The 17795-nt window shown below is 47.0% G+C and overlaps 1 protein-coding gene across 2 annotated transcripts in view; it reads left to right on the top strand.

Moving 5' to 3' along the window:
* The window catches only part of MGRN1 (mahogunin ring finger 1, E3 ubiquitin protein ligase), a 64080-nt gene that overhangs the window by 26085 nt on the left and 20200 nt on the right, over positions 1 to 17795 (top strand). For both annotated transcript variants that reach the window (XM_006897419.1, XM_006897418.1), the window contains exons 3-8: positions 906 to 994; positions 1892 to 2038; positions 2709 to 2826; positions 7945 to 8011; positions 8691 to 8740; positions 10350 to 10397. In XM_006897419.1, coding sequence (XP_006897481.1) covers positions 906 to 994; positions 1892 to 2038; positions 2709 to 2826; positions 7945 to 8011; positions 8691 to 8740; positions 10350 to 10397 — 519 coding nt within the window. The remainder of the gene's footprint in view (positions 1 to 905; positions 995 to 1891; positions 2039 to 2708; positions 2827 to 7944; positions 8012 to 8690; positions 8741 to 10349; positions 10398 to 17795) is intronic.

Here is a 17795-nt window from a genome sequence, read left to right as displayed (position 1 = left end):
TCTTGTTGGAGGTCTTCATCTGTTTTTGCTGACTCTCAAGTATCCCCTGACAACATAATTAGTGTGTGCGTGAGACAATCTTACTGTTGTTGTTTCTAGGGAGCACCCTGGCTATGTTTCTCCAAACCCACAGAGCAAAGCCATTGCCACTAAGCCTGTTTAGACTCATGGTGACCCAGAGGTGTCACAGTACAGCCGTGTTCCATGAGTTTTTCAGTAGTTGTAATCATGAGGGGAAATAGGCCATCTCCTTCTATGGTCTCTGAGAACCCCCAGAGTTCTTAGAATCACCAGCTATGAGTTGGTTCTGACTTAGTGGCAGTTGAGTTAGTGTTTGACTCTGTGGTCATGGATCATCAACTTTTGTCCTGCCACATTTTGGGAGGAGAAAGCCCAGGTTGACAAGCTTAGCCTTTTGGTTAAGTTGTCATCATCTTGCCCTGGCCATCCAGGTGCTCTGTCTGCTCTGGACTCCTGCTGTGTGCCTCAGCCTCTCTCCGGTCATGGGGACATGGGCACGTCTTGCCATCTTGATGAGCTAGGCACTACAGGAGATGGAACAGGGGATTTCGGGGGACCAGGGGTTCCGTGGCTGAGCCCAGCGCCCAGTGGGAAGAGGTCCTGCCCCAGAGCTGTGCTGACCAAGGGGACCCAGCTCCTGTTGTGTGCAGCCCATCCCTGTCTGTCTTGTCTCACGTATCCCTGGACTTACGTTCCAGAGCTGTTTTCTTTAAGCCCATCCCTGTCTGTCTTGTCTCACGTATCCCTGGACTTACGTCCCAGAGCTGTTTTCTTTACGTGTATACATGTGGTCATAGCACAGCCCTCAGTGCCTGAGGTCCCTTCCACAGTCACTCTGCCACACCCCAGGGAGTCACCCAGGCCTCTGTGGGTTTCCCTCCTAGTTTCCTTATGTCACCCCTGCCCCCCACGAGCCGGTGAAGACACTGAGGAGCCTGGTGAACATCCGGAAGGACTCCCTGCGGCTCATAAGGTAAAGAGGGCTGTGTAGGAATGGGCAGCCCATCTGCTGCTCCTCTTCTGTCACCTCCTCAGGAGGCTGGAGGCAGCAAAGGATCAGCAGGGACAGGGAGGGAAGAGACTTGCTGTGGAACTCTGCTCTAGCCCAGGCTCTCTCGTGGAGGACTTTGTGCTCCGGGTTGGGGGCGGGGGGCAGCAGCGAGATCTGGATACATGGCTGGGACCAGAGTGCTCCTGGCAGCTGGTGGGTGGAGGCTAGAGATGCAGCTTAGGGTCCTGCAGTGCTGAGGTTATCTGCACCCCAAGGAATGATTCAGAACAGCAGGTCTTGTCAAGGCTGGGAGATAGGTTTAAGGGACTCAGGTCCCTTCCAGCCTTCATGTGACCACATGAGATTGCCCAGTCCAGAAGTCTCAGAACCAGGTGTGGTGGAATAGCCCCCAGCAGGCCAGGTAAGGATGACATGGGGATATGTCTCAAATCTTACGTCCTCCTGCCCTCCCTGAGGTCATGGTCTAAGGCCAGTACTGATCCAGGAGCTCTGAGTCCTATACACACAGCAGTCCTTGAGGTCAGTGGCCACACTGAACCGTGCTCCCTACTGGTCAGAGATTGTGACAGTGGACCTCCTGCCAAACTAGAACTCCTGTTTCAAGACAGGTGCTGTCTCAGTACCCCACGTGCTGCAGTGTCCAGTATACCACCAGGGTGAGGAGGTGACTAGCATCAGCAGTGTAGGTTTGAGGTGCCTGGTGCATCTCTGCACCAAGAGGTTATCCTCTCCTCTGGATCAGGGTTGGATGGGAACCTGGAGCCCTGGGCCTCATTCAGATGACTGTACGGTTGTGTGTCCAGGTGGTTGTTCTGAAAGCCCCTCTGTCTTTGATCCGTGACCCTGCACCTCTCTCAGGTACAAAGATGATGTTGAGAGCCCCACAGAAGAGAATGAGAAGCCCCGGGTCCTCTACAGCCTGGAGTTCACCTTTGATGCTGATGCCCGAGTGGCTGTCACTATCTACTGCCAGGCCACTGAGGAGTTCCTCAACGGCATGGCCGTGTGAGTGAGTCAATCAGTCATTCAGTCTGTCTGTCTCTCTCTCCATCTCTGTGTAGGGTTGTTACCAGCCACTACCAAGCCCATGAGGAGGTGAGGGCTTGGGTTTGCTGTGTGTGCTGGTGGACGATGGAAGCTAGGCTTCCCCATATATTTGTGCATGTTTGCATTTGTCATGTGAGTGTGTGCATGTTGTGTAAATGTATGTATGTGTCACATGAATGCATGTGTGTGCATGGATGGGTGTCCAGGTTGGGGATCCTTCTTCACTGTGCACTGTAGTCCCACTATGTGACTGACCACGGGTCCTGCTTTGTGACTATTGTGTGAACTTGGTCCCACTGTATGATCATAGTCCCATTGTGTGACCGTTGGCCCTGCTATGTGACCGCTGTATAATTGTAGTCTTGCTGTATGACCACTGGATGAGTCAGTGGCAGCTGGGCTTTCGGGACAAACTGTGGCCCTGGTCATTCTCACCCACAGTGGCCGTGTCCTTACAGTTGTGGGAGAGTGCTGCCCTGTCTCCAAAGAAGCCTAAGGAATGGCTCCCATGTGGAGGTTCTATATCAGAGGGAGTGCTGGGAGACTACTGGCCAGAAAGGCCCATTGAGCACTGGGGGTGAATGTGTTGGCAGAACCTCACCTCTCCCTTCTCCTTTGCTGCCTTCAGGTACAGCCCCAGGAGTGCTGCCCTGCAGTCCGAGACTGTCCATTACAAGAGAGGAGTGGGCCAGCAGTTCTCCCTGCCCTCCTTCAAGATTGACTTCTCCCAGTGGAAAGATGATGAGGTGACACTGCTGTCGAGCCCCTGCTGCCCTTTCCCCCTTTTCTGAGTTCCTTCCATCTGGAGGCTAAGCAGGCCCAACGAGGCCTGTGTATTCTCAGCACCTGGAATGGCTGCCCACTTAGGCTGACCTGCATGTGAGGCACAGACAGCTGATCCAAATGTTGCTGGAGGCAGGAACAGAGACCTCCATACCTGCAGTACAGGCTCTGTTGGGGCCCCAGGGGTACACTTGACAGGTCTGAGATTGGGGGGTATCACCGCCAAGGGCAGCACCATATCAGTGTATGGGAAGCATTACTGCAGCTTTGTTAATAATTGCAAGAAATGGGAAGTGCCCTTCATTCTACCCAAGGAGATTGACTAGTTGGTTTCTATCATGGCAGCATATGTGGACACATGGCGCCCCAGGTGGCACAAATGCTTGGCATACTTGACAGCTGACTGCAGGGTTGGTGATTCGAGTTCATTCAGTACTTGAAGAGACCTGGTGATAGAGCTTCCAGAGTCAGGCACTGGAGACCCAGTGGGCACAGCCTGTCAGATGCATATGGGGTCAGTGTGAGCTGGAAGTAGTTGAATGGGAGGTTTTGGTTTTTTTTACTGTATGTACCTTAGTAACCATTGTTCATTTTACGTTGTATGCCAAGCTCCATAAAGCAAGTGAAAGAAATTTGTATTAGCCCGAGTTCTTAGAGAAATGAGGCCAGTTTAATTTGTGTCTTATTGTTAAAGGTTGGGGCTTCCTCATAGCTGACCCTCCATTGGCTTTCTAAGGCTGTAAATCACACAGGGGAAGATTTCTTATCTTTTTCAATGGAGCTGCTGGTGAATTTGAACCACAAGTGTGCAGGGACTTTGATTTGACAGCAAAATTCTTTATAGACTACCCCACCAGAGCTTCCCTAAGTGTAGTAGAGAGAGATTTATTGCAAAGAAATGGCTCACCTGTTGCTAGGTATCCTCAAGTCAACTACAATAAGTAGCAACCCTCTGAACAACAGATCTGAATAATGTACTATCCTGTGATATCCTCACCATCTCTGATATGCTCGTGTCTGTTGATGTAATCACTATGTCAATCCATCTTCTTGGGAATTTTCCTTTCTTTGATACTCCACCTTTCCCAAAATAGTGTCCCTTTCCAAGGACTTGCCCCTCCTGACAATATGGTCAGAATGTATTAGACAAAGTTTCACCATCACCATCTGGGCCGCACTGCCTCCAAGACAGGCTTGTTTGTTCTTTTGGCTTCCATGGGATGAATATTCAGTCTTCTTATCCAGCATCACAACTCAAAGACATCGAGAATTCCTCTGTCATTCTTTTCTCCCCCACATACTTATAGTGGCTCACAAGTCCCAGGTCTTTGGGCAGCTCTCAGGAGAGAGGCATCTGAGGAGGCTGAATTTAGGTCAGCAAGTGCTGCAGACTTCTGGTTCAAGTCTAGAGGTCACAAGCCAGATGCAGGATTGAACACAAAGCTCTGTGGCATTGCCTTTACCTACACCTACATTCAGTACAAGCCACCTAGCTGAGGAGACTCCAACATCACATAGCTGATCACCCAGTGCCATATCTGATCTTGCCTCATTAGCACCACAGGGATGAGCATTTACAACACATAGGATGGCTAGACTACATGGAAGATCACAGTCGTGTTGTCACACAGAATCCACCATCACCAGGTCTGCCCACCGATGCAGAGTCCTCCTAGGCTAGCATAATCTCATGTGCAGAGACAGTAAAAACATGCAAAACCACCTATCCAGCCTGCTGCTGTCAAGTCATCCGAGGCTGGGATTCAGAAGATACTGTCAGAATGCTTCCTGAGAAAGACTGGAAAGAGTGACTGTCAAGTGGAGGTCAGCAATCTTTTTAGCAGATCCTGTTGAGGAGGGTTCTTTTGTCATAGTAACAAGGAATTGTGGTGGTGTAGTCCACAGCAATATGGAGAACAACCAGTTGGCCAACTGACTGGAAGAGATCTGTATTTGTTCCCATTCCAAAGAAGGGTGACCCAACTGAGTGTGGAAACTATAGAACAATATCATTGATTTCACATGCAAGCAAGATTCTACTGAAAATTATCCAAAAACGACAGGAACAGTACATCAGCAGAGAACTGCCAGAAGTCCAGGCTGTGTTTAGAAGGGGTTGTGGTACTAGGGATATTGTAGCTAATGTTAGATGGATCTTAGCTGAAAGCAGGGAATACCAGAGGAATGTATATCTGTGTTTCATTGACTATGCAAAGGCGTTTGACTGTGTGCATCATAACAAACTGTGGCTGAGAAGAAAGGGAATCCCAGAACATTCAATCGTGCTAATGCAAAACCTATACTTGGACCAAGAGGCAGTTGTCAGAACAGAGCAGGGTAACACTGCATGGTTCAAAATTGGGAAGGGTGTACACCAGGGATGTGTTCTATCTCCGTACCTTTTCAACCTGTATGCAGAGCAGATTATCCGAGAAGCTGGGCTCTATGAGAAGTGTGGCCTCAGGATTGGTGGAAGATCTATTAACAATCTGCGTTATACAGATGACACAACTCTGCTTGCTGAAACTGAAGAGGACCTGAAATGCTTGCTGCAGAGGGTCAAGGACTACAGCCTTCAGTATGGACTGAGGCTCAATGTCAAGAAGACAAAAGATTCTCACCACTGGACCAACTGGCAGCATCAGGATGGATGGCGAAGAGATTGAGATTGTTCACAGCTTCCGTTTGCTCGGCTCCATTGTCAATACTCTTGGCACCAGCAGCCAGGAAGTCAAAAAACATATTGTGATGAGAAAGTCTGCTGTTAGGGACCTCTCTAAAGTACTCAAGAGCAACGGTGTCTCTCTGGAGACTAAGGTGCGCCTGATACAGGCCATGGTCTTGTTATGCTTCAGAGAGTTGGACAATGACTAGGGAGGATAGAAGGAGAATTGATGCCTTTGAGCTGTGGTGCTGGAGAAGAGTATTGAATGTACCCTGGACTGCCAGGAAAACAAACAGATTCATCCTGGAGAGGGTTAAACCAAGCTACTCCTTGGAGGCAAGGATTCTGTGGCTTCGTCTGACATACTTGGGACATGTTGTAAGAAGGGACAGGTCCTTGGAGAGAGACAACATGCTTAGTATGGTGGAGGGACAGAGCAGGAGAGGAAGACCCTCTATGAGGTGGATTGATTCAGTGACTAGGGTAATCGGGATGAGTGTGTCAGAGGCAGTGTGATTGGTATAGGATAGAGCAGGGTTTAGGGCTGTTGTATATAGGGTCGCTATGAGTCGCAAGCAACTTGACGGCACATAAAAACAACAACAGTCCGCAGCATTCTTTGCTAACTAAAAGGCCACATGTCTGGTGGTTCAGGTCCACCATCAGCTGCAAAGGGAAGGGAGGGAATGGGCAGTCTCCTCTTGTGAATATTTACAGTCCTGGATATCTTGTGGAGGGTTGGTCAGCTCTGAGTCAGAATGTGCTCTGTGGCAGTGAGGTGTTCAGCACACACGGCACAGGGATGCAGTGTAAGGAGGCCAGACAGTATGTGCTCTGAATTTGGGATTTTTTTTTTACTACTCTGTTGAGGGATGTGTCTATATTTATTTGATTTATTTCACTGTTGAGGATATACACAGGAAAACACACACCATCAACTTCTTCATGTGCAGTTCTGCTTATTAATATATTGAGGCGTGTGTGTGTGTGTGTGTGTGTGTATATTTTAAGCTTATTATTAGGTCTCTTGTTAAGCACATTCACAGCAGCACATGTTCAAGTTCAGCAGTTTTCCTGGGTACAGTTCTGTGACATTGATGACATTCTTTGAGTGGTATGATTCTCACCCTCCTTTTCAGCATTGATCCCCCTAAGGTTGCTACCTAATCTTTTGAGTTACTATTGCCAGTTTGAACCTGTGTTGATAGATTGTAAAAGACCAGAATGCTTAAGGCAGGAATTTTTTTTACAAATTAACCTCAACTATTGTTATTGTAAGAAGTCTTCAGGGCATATTTTTTGTTTAGATTTTGAAGATTTTCTCAAGGTCGTAGTTTCAGGAGTTAATCCAGTTGCCTTGGTTCCAGAACATCTACATTCATGAGAATTTGAAAATCTGTTCTTCATTTTTCTCCTTTGATGGCTTTGATTGTTGTGTTCTGTAATGGTAGCCAAATAAGTCCACTCTCATGACAGGGAAGTTAGTTGTTTATTGAGGCAATTAGCTACACATTGCATTTCTTGACACATAAGTACTGTAAGATTCACTAATTAGAAATGTAAAGTTTATTGATTTATCAGTAGATATATGGATTGTACAGCTGTCACCACAGCTACATTGAGTTGTAGAACTTGATTTCCAGGATCTCAGTAGACTCCTCCTGCCCCAGCTTGTGAATAGTCCCTAGGAGCCTTGATGTATAGCAGGCTGGCCAGGTGTTGAGAGTTCAACCCCATTTGCTCCTCTGCAGGAGAAGGATGAAGCCATCTACTTCTGTAGATTGCAGCTTTGGAAACCCTACAGGAAAGGTTGCTATGAGTTGGAACCAATTTGACAGCAGTGGGCTTGGTTTAGCTTGGTGTCAGGACTTGCTCATCTCGGGGGTCTTCTGTGAGTTGTGGGTCGGGTGTCCTCATGTCTGTTTTCCCAGTGAAGTACGGTCACCCAGTTACTTCCTTCAGCCTTTGCCTTGCTCCTGTTTCTCTAGTGCCCTTGTAGCCTGTCCTGTGCCCCACATGGGGAGATCCCTAGGGTCAGGGTGCAAGACAGAAGCTTCATTTCCTCCTTCCCAGCTGCCCTGGGGGTGGTGAAGCTGAGCCTGAGGACTTGTGCTGGCCCCTCAGCCCCGTTTTGGGGGTGGACAGCAGCTTTTCCTAAGAAATTCTCCTTGTCTTTGCCAAATGTCTGTCCAGCTCTTTCTGGTGGAGGCTATGCCCTTTCATGCAGACTGTGGGGAGGACTCAGCCTTGAGCATGAGCACTTCAGTGAGCTAAGGGAGTAGATTTAACATGAGGTCAAATGGGAGAGGGCTTCTTCCCCCATCTTGGTGGATCTGTGCCTTCTACCTCCCTGGCTCCTTTGCTTCACCTTGGTTGACCTGTCATCCTGACCATGCTTGCTTGCTTTTTTCCACAGCTGAACTTTGACCTAGACCGGGGTGTGTTTCCAGTGGTCATCCAGGCTGTGGTGGACGAAGGGGATGGTGAGCCTTGTCTCCTCCCTTGCTTCCCCGGTCCCCTATAGGAGTGCTTCTTTCCACGCCATGAGCTGCAGGGTGACCCTCCTATTCAGGACCCCAGCTTGACCTGGGTGGGTTGGAATTGTGCATTTGACCCTCAGAGCAGACTTGGTCTGACCACTCTCCCCATCTGTGCAGTGGGCTCCCCTCCTTCCCATCTGTTCCGTGGGTTTCCCTCCCCATTTTCTGTGCAGTGGGCTCCCCTCCCTAACATCTGTGCAGTGGGATCCCCCCCATCATCTGTGCAGTGGGATCCCCTTCTCCCCAACTGTGCAGGGGGGCTCTCCTCCCCCATTTATGCAGTGTGCTCCACTCTCCATCTGTGCAGCACGTCCCCTTCCCACCTGTGCAGCATGTTCCCCTCCCCATCATCTGTGCAGTGGGCTCTCTCCCCATCTGTGCAGTGCATCCCTTCCCCATCTTTGCAATCTTCCCTCCCCATCTGGCAGTGGGCTCGCCCCCTACCTGTGCATCGATCTCCCCTCCCCATGTTTGCAGGGGCTCCCCTCCCCATCTGTGCTTCGATCTCCCTTCCCCACTTGTGCAGTGAATTTCACTCCCTCATGTGCAGTGGGCTCCCCTCCTCTTTGTTGCACAGTGGACCACCCCTCCCACCGTGACCACTCCCTCTTCTCCCCTGCAGTGGTGGAACTGACTGGCCACGCACATGTGCTCTTGGCGGCCTTTGAAAAAGTAAGTGTGGTTGCATCTGTGTAGGGTAGTATGTGAAATGCAAACTTGGGGACCAGAGTTGAGAAATAGGCCTTCTGCCAGTGGCCAGGGCAGGCGACCAATTCCCTGTAATGATGACCTCAGGAGGACACTCCCTAGAGGTTTCAGAAAAAGACTAGCCAGTCTAAAGGGAAGGCTCATTTACCTGCCACCATGGGCCTGGACCTTTAGCCAGGGACCTGCTTCCCACCAGACACAGGGATATCCAGTGTCTAAGAGTCCACATTCAAGGCTGCTCCCCTTTGCCATGTGTCCCCATGTCACCCAGGTTGTGGTGTTCTGGTGGCCCTCCTGTGCCAGTGTCTGCTGTCCTGAGGTCAGAGTGGGCAGGCTGCTGATCTGATTCCTCTGCTGGGAGGTGGGAAGTTTACAGGCCATTTTTGGGTCCCAAGTGGAGTGACCACACAGAAGAGTGCACTGTCTGTGTGGGAGGACTTGCTTGAATATCACCTTTATTTGAAATGCGCTATTTGTCCAAAGTCACCAAGCACTTGGCCTTTTGGGTTTTTGGGGTGTGTTTATATTGGGGGATGTAGGAGTTTTGTGTGTTTGTATATGTATTATGTGTCTGTGTGCCATGTGTATTTGTGCTACTGTTTTAGTCTGCATGATACTGTTTGTGTATTTGTATCTGTCATATGTGTTTGTGTCATATATATACATAGTCTCTATATGTGCTGTATGAATATATTGGTCTGTGTGTCTTTGCTGAATCTGTGGACATATATCTGCTGTGTTAGTCTCCTGTGCTTGTCCATATGTGTTTGCATGTCTTTGCATATCTGTCTATGTGCACATGCCTGTGGATGTGTATATCCTGTTTGCTGTATCTGTCTGTGTGTTTCTGTGTGCATGTGTGTGTGTTGTGTCTTATTTGTGTGTACATGGCCCTGTGGATATATGTGCTATGTAGGTGGTGTCTTTCTATGCATGTGACTGTGAGAGTTCTTGTTCTCTGTGTGTCTCTGTCCTCCATATGTGTGTGTTGTGTAGGCTCTGTCTGTCTATGTACATGTGCTTGTGGGGAGCTGTGTTGTATCTATGTGTCTGACCACATACGGGTAGGTGTTTGTTGTGTTTACTGTGTCTGTCTGTCTGTGTGCATGTGCCTATCTGTCTCTGTGTATGTGTGCATATGCCTTTGGATGTATGTGTTAAGTTTGCTATGTGTCTGTGTGATGTGCCTGTGGGGGTATGTATGTTTGTTGTCTATCTTTCTGTGTCTGTGTGCACAGGCTTGTGGATGTGTATGTTACATTTGCTGTGTGTCTGTATGTATCAGTGTGCACGTGCCTGTAGATGTGTGTGTCCTGTTGCTGTGTCTGTCTGTGTGTCCATGTACCCGTGCCTGTGGATGTATGTGCTGTGTAGGCTCTGTCTATATACATGTGCCTGTGGGGTTCTGTGTTGTGTCTGTGTGTCTGTAATCACATGCCTGTATATGTGTGTTGCGTGTACTTTGTCTGTCTGTGTGCATGTGCCTGGGGTGTGTAGTGTTTGCTGTGTGTCTCTCTGTGTGGGTGCTGAGAGGTCCCAGGCCCCCTCTTAACTTCCATGTCTCTTCTGGCAGCACATGGATGGCAGCTTCTCTGTGAAACCTTTAAAGCAGAAGCAAATCGTAAGTCTGTGCTCCTCTCACTTTCACACTGTCTCTCTTCCTCATGTGCTCCCTTTCTTGTGCTCACATACCCCTGCACCCTCACCACAGCTCTATGGCCCCATGGTGTCTGTCTCCAGGCCTGGGCTGTGCCACTGCATGGGCCCAGCTTTGTACCCCTGTCTGGGTATCTGGCATGTGAATTATAATACCAAAACATCACGCCAAAGCCCTACTGCTTTTGCGTCAATTCTGACTCATGTTGACCCTGCAGGACAGAGTGGGACTGGTCTGCAGGGATTTTAGTAAACCTTTTCAGGGGAAAACTACCTCTTTCCCCCAGAATGGCTGCTGGACTTGGACAGCCAGCTGAAACTGCTCTTCTGCCAGGCTTCTGTAAACACCACACTGCACATAGGCCTTCACCCCATGCCTCTGATGTGGTCCTGTGTTTTACCAGACATCAGAGACCTCAACAGTCACAGGGTTCCACTCTCCTCCTCAGCCCCTGGCCTCACCTCTCTGTGGACTTTGAGACAGCTGTGTTGATGTTCAGTTGTTTCCACTGCCCTGCAGGGCTCCTGAGGCTTTGAAGCTGGCTGCCATGTCTTTGTTTTGCTAAACAAACCATTTTGTGGTTTAGCAACCCAGAGCTTAACCCCCGTGCCATCAGACTCCTTAATTGAATCCCAAACTAGACCCTCTGCGGACCTGTTGGTTCTGTTAAGAAAGCCGATCACGAGGCCTTTTCTCTTGTGGAATGGCACTGACCTTTCTGTCAGCAGCCAAGTGCTCAGCAACTGTGCCACCAAGGCATCCTCAGTAAATGCTGCTGAAGCGGTGTGGATGGAGACAGGGCATGGAAGACCAATCCCTCCTCACAATTGACTGGAAAAACCTGCGTGTTGAGTAAAGTCTTAGACTTCCTCATTGTTGGAGGGCAAGGATGGAATATTCTGAACTGTACACTAGCTGTACACCAGCCCTTTGGAGGAGACCCCGACTTTTCTTTACTGGTGATAAGTCTGATGTTTTTTGTTTATCTAGTTTCCTCCCTCCCTCCCTCCCTTTTTCTTCCCTCTCACTTCCCTTCCTCCCTCTTTCCTCCCTCACTTCCCTCCTTTCCCTCCCTTTATTCTTTCCTACTTTCTGTTTCTCTGTCTCTCTTTCCTTCTTCCTCCCTCCCTCCCTCCTTTCCTTCCTTCCCCTCCTCTCTCCCTCTCTCCTTCCTTCCTTCCTTCCCTCCCTCCCTCTCTTTGCTCCCTCACTTCCCTCCTTTGCCTCCCTTTTCTTTCCTACTTTCTCTTACTCTCTTTCTTCCTCCCTCCCTCCCTCCTTCCCTCTTTCCCTTCCTCCCTCCTTCCCTTCCTCCTTCCCTACCTCCCTACCTCCCTCCCTCCCTCCCTTCCGTAAGAAATCAGAGAGAATGAGAAAAAGCTTAATACAGCTTTATTAAAGGCAGTTGGGGAGGTGGGGGAGGTCCTGGGTGAGTTCCTTGTTCTGGAGATACAGAATGGGAAAGTCACACTGTGAACTTATTGGGGAGAATTTTTATAACAGAGTCTTTAGGGAGGGACATTCCACTCTGATTTATGATCCTGTTAGCTAAGCCAGGCAGGCAAGGCTGCTTGCTCTTCTTAGCAGCAGCAGCAGGCAAGACCTTCAGCATTTGAATTCTGAATGCTTCATTCTTTTTGGCTGCCCTTATCCAGAATTAACATCCCACTCAGCCTTTTTAGTGATAAAACAGGTCAATGTATCTTTCATTTGGCTACTTTCTGCTGAACAGAGGTGAAGATTTAGGGGTTCAGAGGCTGGAGTGAGTCGGTCTGGGATTAGTGGCCAGGGGAGAATTAAGTTGGTTATCTTCTTGATCCTGTGAAGTAAGAACTTAAAGAGACATGGAGCGATTAATAATAACAATATGGTTATGATTACTATTGGTCTTAGAGAAGGAAGAATTTAACCTAGAAATGGGTTTTTGAGTTAACAGCACTTCTCTTTTAGGAATAAGTAGGTGCTCCCTTTCTTGGCAGTCAGGAGATTTAGAGATTTTTAATTTTGGAGAGTGACTTGTGCCAGTGATGTTAGTTGACATTGGAAGGAGGCTAGACTGAATTTCTTTTTTCTTTTTTTTTTTAATTTTATTATTTTTGTGTGCGTGTACCATCAAATCAGATCTGACTGGTACAGGAGGAGATTGTCCCTCCTTCCCCGGCAGAGCATCTGGTGGATTCGAACCTTGCGCCTCTGGGATTGTAGTTGCAGTTCCTTGCCACTAGGCCACCAGAGCTCCCCTAAATTTAACTATGATTGGAGAGGGCTTTTTTGTGGTGGAATTCTGTGTAGAGTCTTACTACACTAAAAGTGTTGTCCTGGTTCTGCTACAGTGTGCTGGTTCATGTTAACATCGCGTATACAGTTCTCATGTTCTGTTAGAGGATGCTAGATGTGAGAGGGCTAAGTCTGCTTATCAGGGTGTGGTTTTGGTGGAGTGTGGTCTAGAGAAATTGATTGGTACTGCTCCTAGCAAAGGTCATTGTAAAGAGGCACACAGGAAACAATGGGAAAGGTTGGTTACCATTTGACTTTGGTTGAGGAATAGTAAGGTGCTCTGGATAATTTGGACCCAAGTTGGGACCTGCATAGTTTGTGCCTCTTCAGAGACTTGTTCTATTATCAGCTGCTTGGCTTGGAGAATGTCATTGGAGACTTGCATCTAGAGCATATTCTTTGCTTATGTGTATTTATGCTAGAGGGCAAGGAACTATATTTAATAGGATATAGTGGTTCTTTAACTCTAGCTTGCCATTGGGCATTCCAGGAGTTTGAAATACAAAGGTAGAAGGGTTTTGTTTGTTTATTTAATAGAAAACTTTGGTATTATAAATGTTATGGATTCTGCATGAATTGAAATGGTGATTGTTGTTTGATATTTTTGTTGAGAGCAATCTGCTGAGCTGATGAGGTGTATGGTTGGAGTAGACTGCTGTGTGGAAGTTGGTTTTTTTGGCCTTGAGTGCTCAGTGAAGGGAAGAATATAGGACTTAACATTTAAGAGGTGTAGGAAATTCGCTCAGTAAGAGGAGGATGTTTGACTTGAGAAAGGTAATGTTAATGGGGTTTACTTATGACCTTAGTAGCTGGGGGTGGTCAGGATGACTGTATAAAGTTTGTTTTCATGTGGTTGGAGAGGCTTGGGTGCACGTTGTTTGATGAGAATGGCTTTTCTTGAAGTGACTTTAGTGGCTTGGTCTAGACTTTTAGACGAGGGTCTGGATATGCAGTGGTCTCAGTGTCTTTAGAGTAATTGCTTAAGGAAAGAGAGCTAAGGCATGATGCTAAAAGAAGGGATTTGGCAAGTAAGTTATGGTTTAGCAGTAGTTGGCTGTACATCAGTTGGAAGGGGTTTAGAAAGGACAGTGAGTAGAGTGTTTAGATAGGGGCTAAGGCAATAGGAAGTAAGTTAACTTAAGACTTGTGTAACTTGACAGTCAGTTTAGTAATCTAGGAATTAATGAGTATTTGAAGACTGGGGGTGATATGGTATTACCTTCTAGCAGATATTTAAACTAGAGGATACTTGCTGGGTGACTTTGGAGACAAAGCTAGGACCATTGTCTGAATTTATTGAAGTAGGTGTTAGGTTAGTGGACTTAAAAGAAGAAATCAGAGAGAATGAGAGAAAGCTTAATGCAGCTTTATTAAAGGAGGGGAAGGGGAGCTCCTGGGTGAGTTCCTCATCCTGGAGAGGCAGAATGGGAAGTCACACTGTGAACTTACTGGGGAGGATTTTTATAAACAGAGTCTTTAGGGAGGGACATTCTAGCTCAGCCAGACAAGCAAAGCCATTTGCTCTTCTTATGAGCAACAGACAAGGCCATCAGCATTTGAGTTCTGAATTCTTCATTCTTCTCTTTGGCCCTCTTTGCCCAGACTAACAGTAGGGAGGCCAAACCTGATGATGATATGCTGGAGTAAGGCTTCAACGAGACCTCCTCTGCTGTTTCTTGCTGGGTGGGGAAGGCTTCAACTTACTCAGAGAAGGTATTTATAGGAGATACTAATTTTTTTTTTTTGTGATTGGCATGTGTGTGAAATTAACTTGTTAATTCTGTCCAGGCATGAGGCCTCAGAGTTGATGTGTGTGCGGTGTGGCCTACATGATGATGTTGTTGCAAGGCTAAGGTTTTTATTATATGGTCTGCTTTGTTGTTTCCCTTAGTGATAAGGGAAGAATCTGACTGATACCCTTTGCAGTGTATTATAGTGACCTGCTTGGGCAGTTGAAGGGCTTTTAACAGGAGAGTGATTAGCTTGCTATTAACTATAGGTGAACCTTTTGTTGTTATAAAGCCTCACTCCCACCAGATAGCAGCATGACAATGAGAAATTTAAAAAGCTTATTTAGAATCTGTGTAAATGTTGAGAGTCAGTCCTTTAGCTATACGTAGGACTCTTGTTAGGCCAATAAGCTCAGCCTTTTGTGAGGTTGTGCCCTCAGGAAGTTTTGCTGCCTCCCACAACTTGTTAATGGAAACTACAGCACAGGCTGCCTGATGGTGACCTTCAGAGGTCATTCAAGAGCTGCCATCTACAGAGTATGGCCTGGATTTGGGATGGGTTGGTCAAATAGAGAGGGAAGTAAAGATTTAATAGGATGGCTGGATTAAGGGATGGTGATGGAGAGAGAGGCAAATATTAGGATTTTTTTTTATTATTTTTGTGTAAGTGTACCGTCAAATCAGATCTGACTGGTACAGGAGGAGATTGTCCCTCCTTCCCCGGCAGAGCATCTGGTGGATTCGAACCGTGCACCTCTGAGATTGTAGTTGCAGCTCCTTGCCACTAGGCCACCAGCGCTCCCTGCAAATATTAGGATTTTTGAGGAAAAGTAGATAGAGTTCCTGTATCTGCTTAGGAGGATGTAAGGATAGAAAATGATGTGAAAGTAGATCTCGAAGTCTGTGGCTTGATAAGACTTGTAGGGGGCTTTTTAAGGTGAATTTAAGCTCTTCTTTGGTGAGAATAGCTGCAGGTACTAGAGCTCATAAGCAAGGTTGCTTGCCCTATGTGGTACTGTCAAGCTGTTTAGATAGATATGCAATGGGGGTGAAGGTGGGTCCAAGAGGTTGAGCTTAAACACCAAAAGCAATACTTCATTTTCACCAGTAAATATGTGGAAAGGTTTAGAGGAATTTGGTAAAGTAAGGGGTGGGAACTGTAAAAGGAAGTATTGGAGTTGAGAAAGCTTTTTAACTATATAGGGTGAATTTAAGGGACTTTGTAGGGTGCCCTTTGTTGCATCATAAAGAAGCTTTGCAAGTAAAGAAAATTGGGGATCCAGTGTCTGAGGAAACTGATAAAACTGGGAAAGGAGAGGATTTGATCAGCACTTTGAGGAGGCTCCAGGATTTCATTGACTATTAGACTTTTAGTGGTGGGAATTTACTGAAAGCTGATATATATGTGACTGTGGGGTGAGACAGTTGGGCCTTGAAAGAGGATACTCGGTATCCTTTGGAGGCTAAGAAGTTAAGAAGTTGACTGCACAACAAAAGATTATTCATTTATTTAGGGATAAGACGTTTATTGGGGAAAAAAGTTTATTTGAAAGTAAGCAAGTAATGATGGTTTTTATACTCCTGCAATGTTGCGTGGAGACAGGGAATTGGGGTCTAGCAGGAAAAGAGGAGTTATTTTAGAGTAACGAAAACAGGTTGGTAGTGAGAGGTTACACATGGGGTGGAAAGATACTATATTACAGGGTTGACAATGGCTGGTGATAAAGGTAGTGTAGAAGGGAACTTGGAGGGAAAGAGTGTTAAGAGAGAGAGAGACCTAAGCCTGGTCTGGTGAACTAGGTTTGTTTAATTTTTAGTGAAATACAGTTTTAATTTTAGATAAGAGGTTCCTGCTTAGCAGCAGAGTTGGATTTGTGTGGATAATTAGAAAAGAATGAGTATTTGTTGAGGGTAATGAGGAGAGGTTGAGTGGTAAGAGGCTTGGAGAGAAGGCTATCAATCCCCATTACTAGGGAGCTCTGGTGGCCTAGTGGCAAGAAGCTGCACTGCAATCCCAGAGGTAAGTGGTTTGAATCCACCAGATGCTCTGCTGGAGAAGGAGGGCAATCTTCTCCTGTCCCAGTCAGATCCGATTTGATGGTACACACAAAAAAATAATAATAAAATAAATTTAAAAATCCCTATTACTGGGTCCTGGGTAGGGAAAACAGAACCCGAGAAAGGAGAGAGTACTGAACAGGTAGCTCTCGTGTTAACCAGAAAGGAAACTGGTTTACCTGGTACCTGAAGGGTTGCCTTGGGAGTTTAACAGGAGTGGTAAGAGTTGTTGAACCTGGGCATCTTCAGAAATCAGTGGCGAGGCCTCAGAGATCAGCCAGAGTGGGAACAGGGCCGGCTACTTCACCAGTGGCTTGGCCTTGAACAGGAACGGGTATTCTAATGGCCCAGTGTTCCACAGATAGGACAAGGCTGTGTTATCAGGCTCTGGTTTGGAGGGCGAGGGTTAGTGTAGTTGCTAACTCCAATTACCTGCTTTGCTGCACTTGAAGTACCTGGAGGTAAGGCGCAGGTGTTTTCCGACCTGTCACCACTGCTTGTAAGGCAGTTACATTTGCAGATTCACTTTCTGTTAGGCACGAGTTTTTTCTGTCTGTTTCTCTTGGGCATTGGAACTTTTAAGAGTGCTTGTAGTGAGTAGGATGTTTGGAGGTCGTTTCTAGCTTTTTTTTCTGTATGCTGTAGGCAGCAGTGAGAACTTGCTATTCACTTTGGCATTTTTCTCTGCTCTGGGAATTTTCCCCGAGTGGGACAGGGCAGGGGCTTGTCTGAGCTAACACATAAATGAGGGAAGGAGGAGCAGAGAGGTTTGGAGAATTTACCTGTATGTTTTTGTTTGGGACTGCTGATGTGATCAGAGGAGCTGGGTGAGGTTTTTATTAGTAGGCTATGGTTGGAAAAGGAAGAGTGGATGCAGGAAACTTTTTTCTGAATGGGCTGGGGAGAGAGGAGAGGAGGGGCTGGGTCTGAGAGAGAATTGGAAAAGGCTACCTGTGGTGTGGTGACATGTGCATATGACTGAGTTAGGAAAACAAGCTATAAGAGGTACTTTGTGAGATTAAAGATAAGTGAATTTACAGCAGTTTAGACATAGTTTTTGAACATGAAAGGGACTTTTAACGTTTGTAACTTTTGAAGAGGACATAGGAGGGACTCAGTTGGAGAAGTGGAAAATAGGAATGCCTGAGTCTGGATTGGTTGGGATAGAAGAGGGCTGGGCAGCTGGAGAACAAAGAGGTTTAGCTTGGCGGATTCATATAACCCTGGTAACAGTTGATGTAAGAGGTGGGATAGGAATGGCTGAGTTTGGATTAGTCAGGATGAAAATGGAGGGCAT

The sequence above is a fragment of the Elephantulus edwardii genome, unplaced genomic scaffold (assembly GCF_000299155.1).
Source record: "Elephantulus edwardii isolate Elephantulus edwardi_28Jun2011 unplaced genomic scaffold, EleEdw1.0 scaffold00209, whole genome shotgun sequence".
Taxonomy (NCBI): Eukaryota; Metazoa; Chordata; class Mammalia; order Macroscelidea; family Macroscelididae; genus Elephantulus; species Elephantulus edwardii.
The sequence above is the reverse complement of the archived record's forward strand: the minus strand, read 5'-3'. Positions and strand labels throughout refer to the sequence as shown.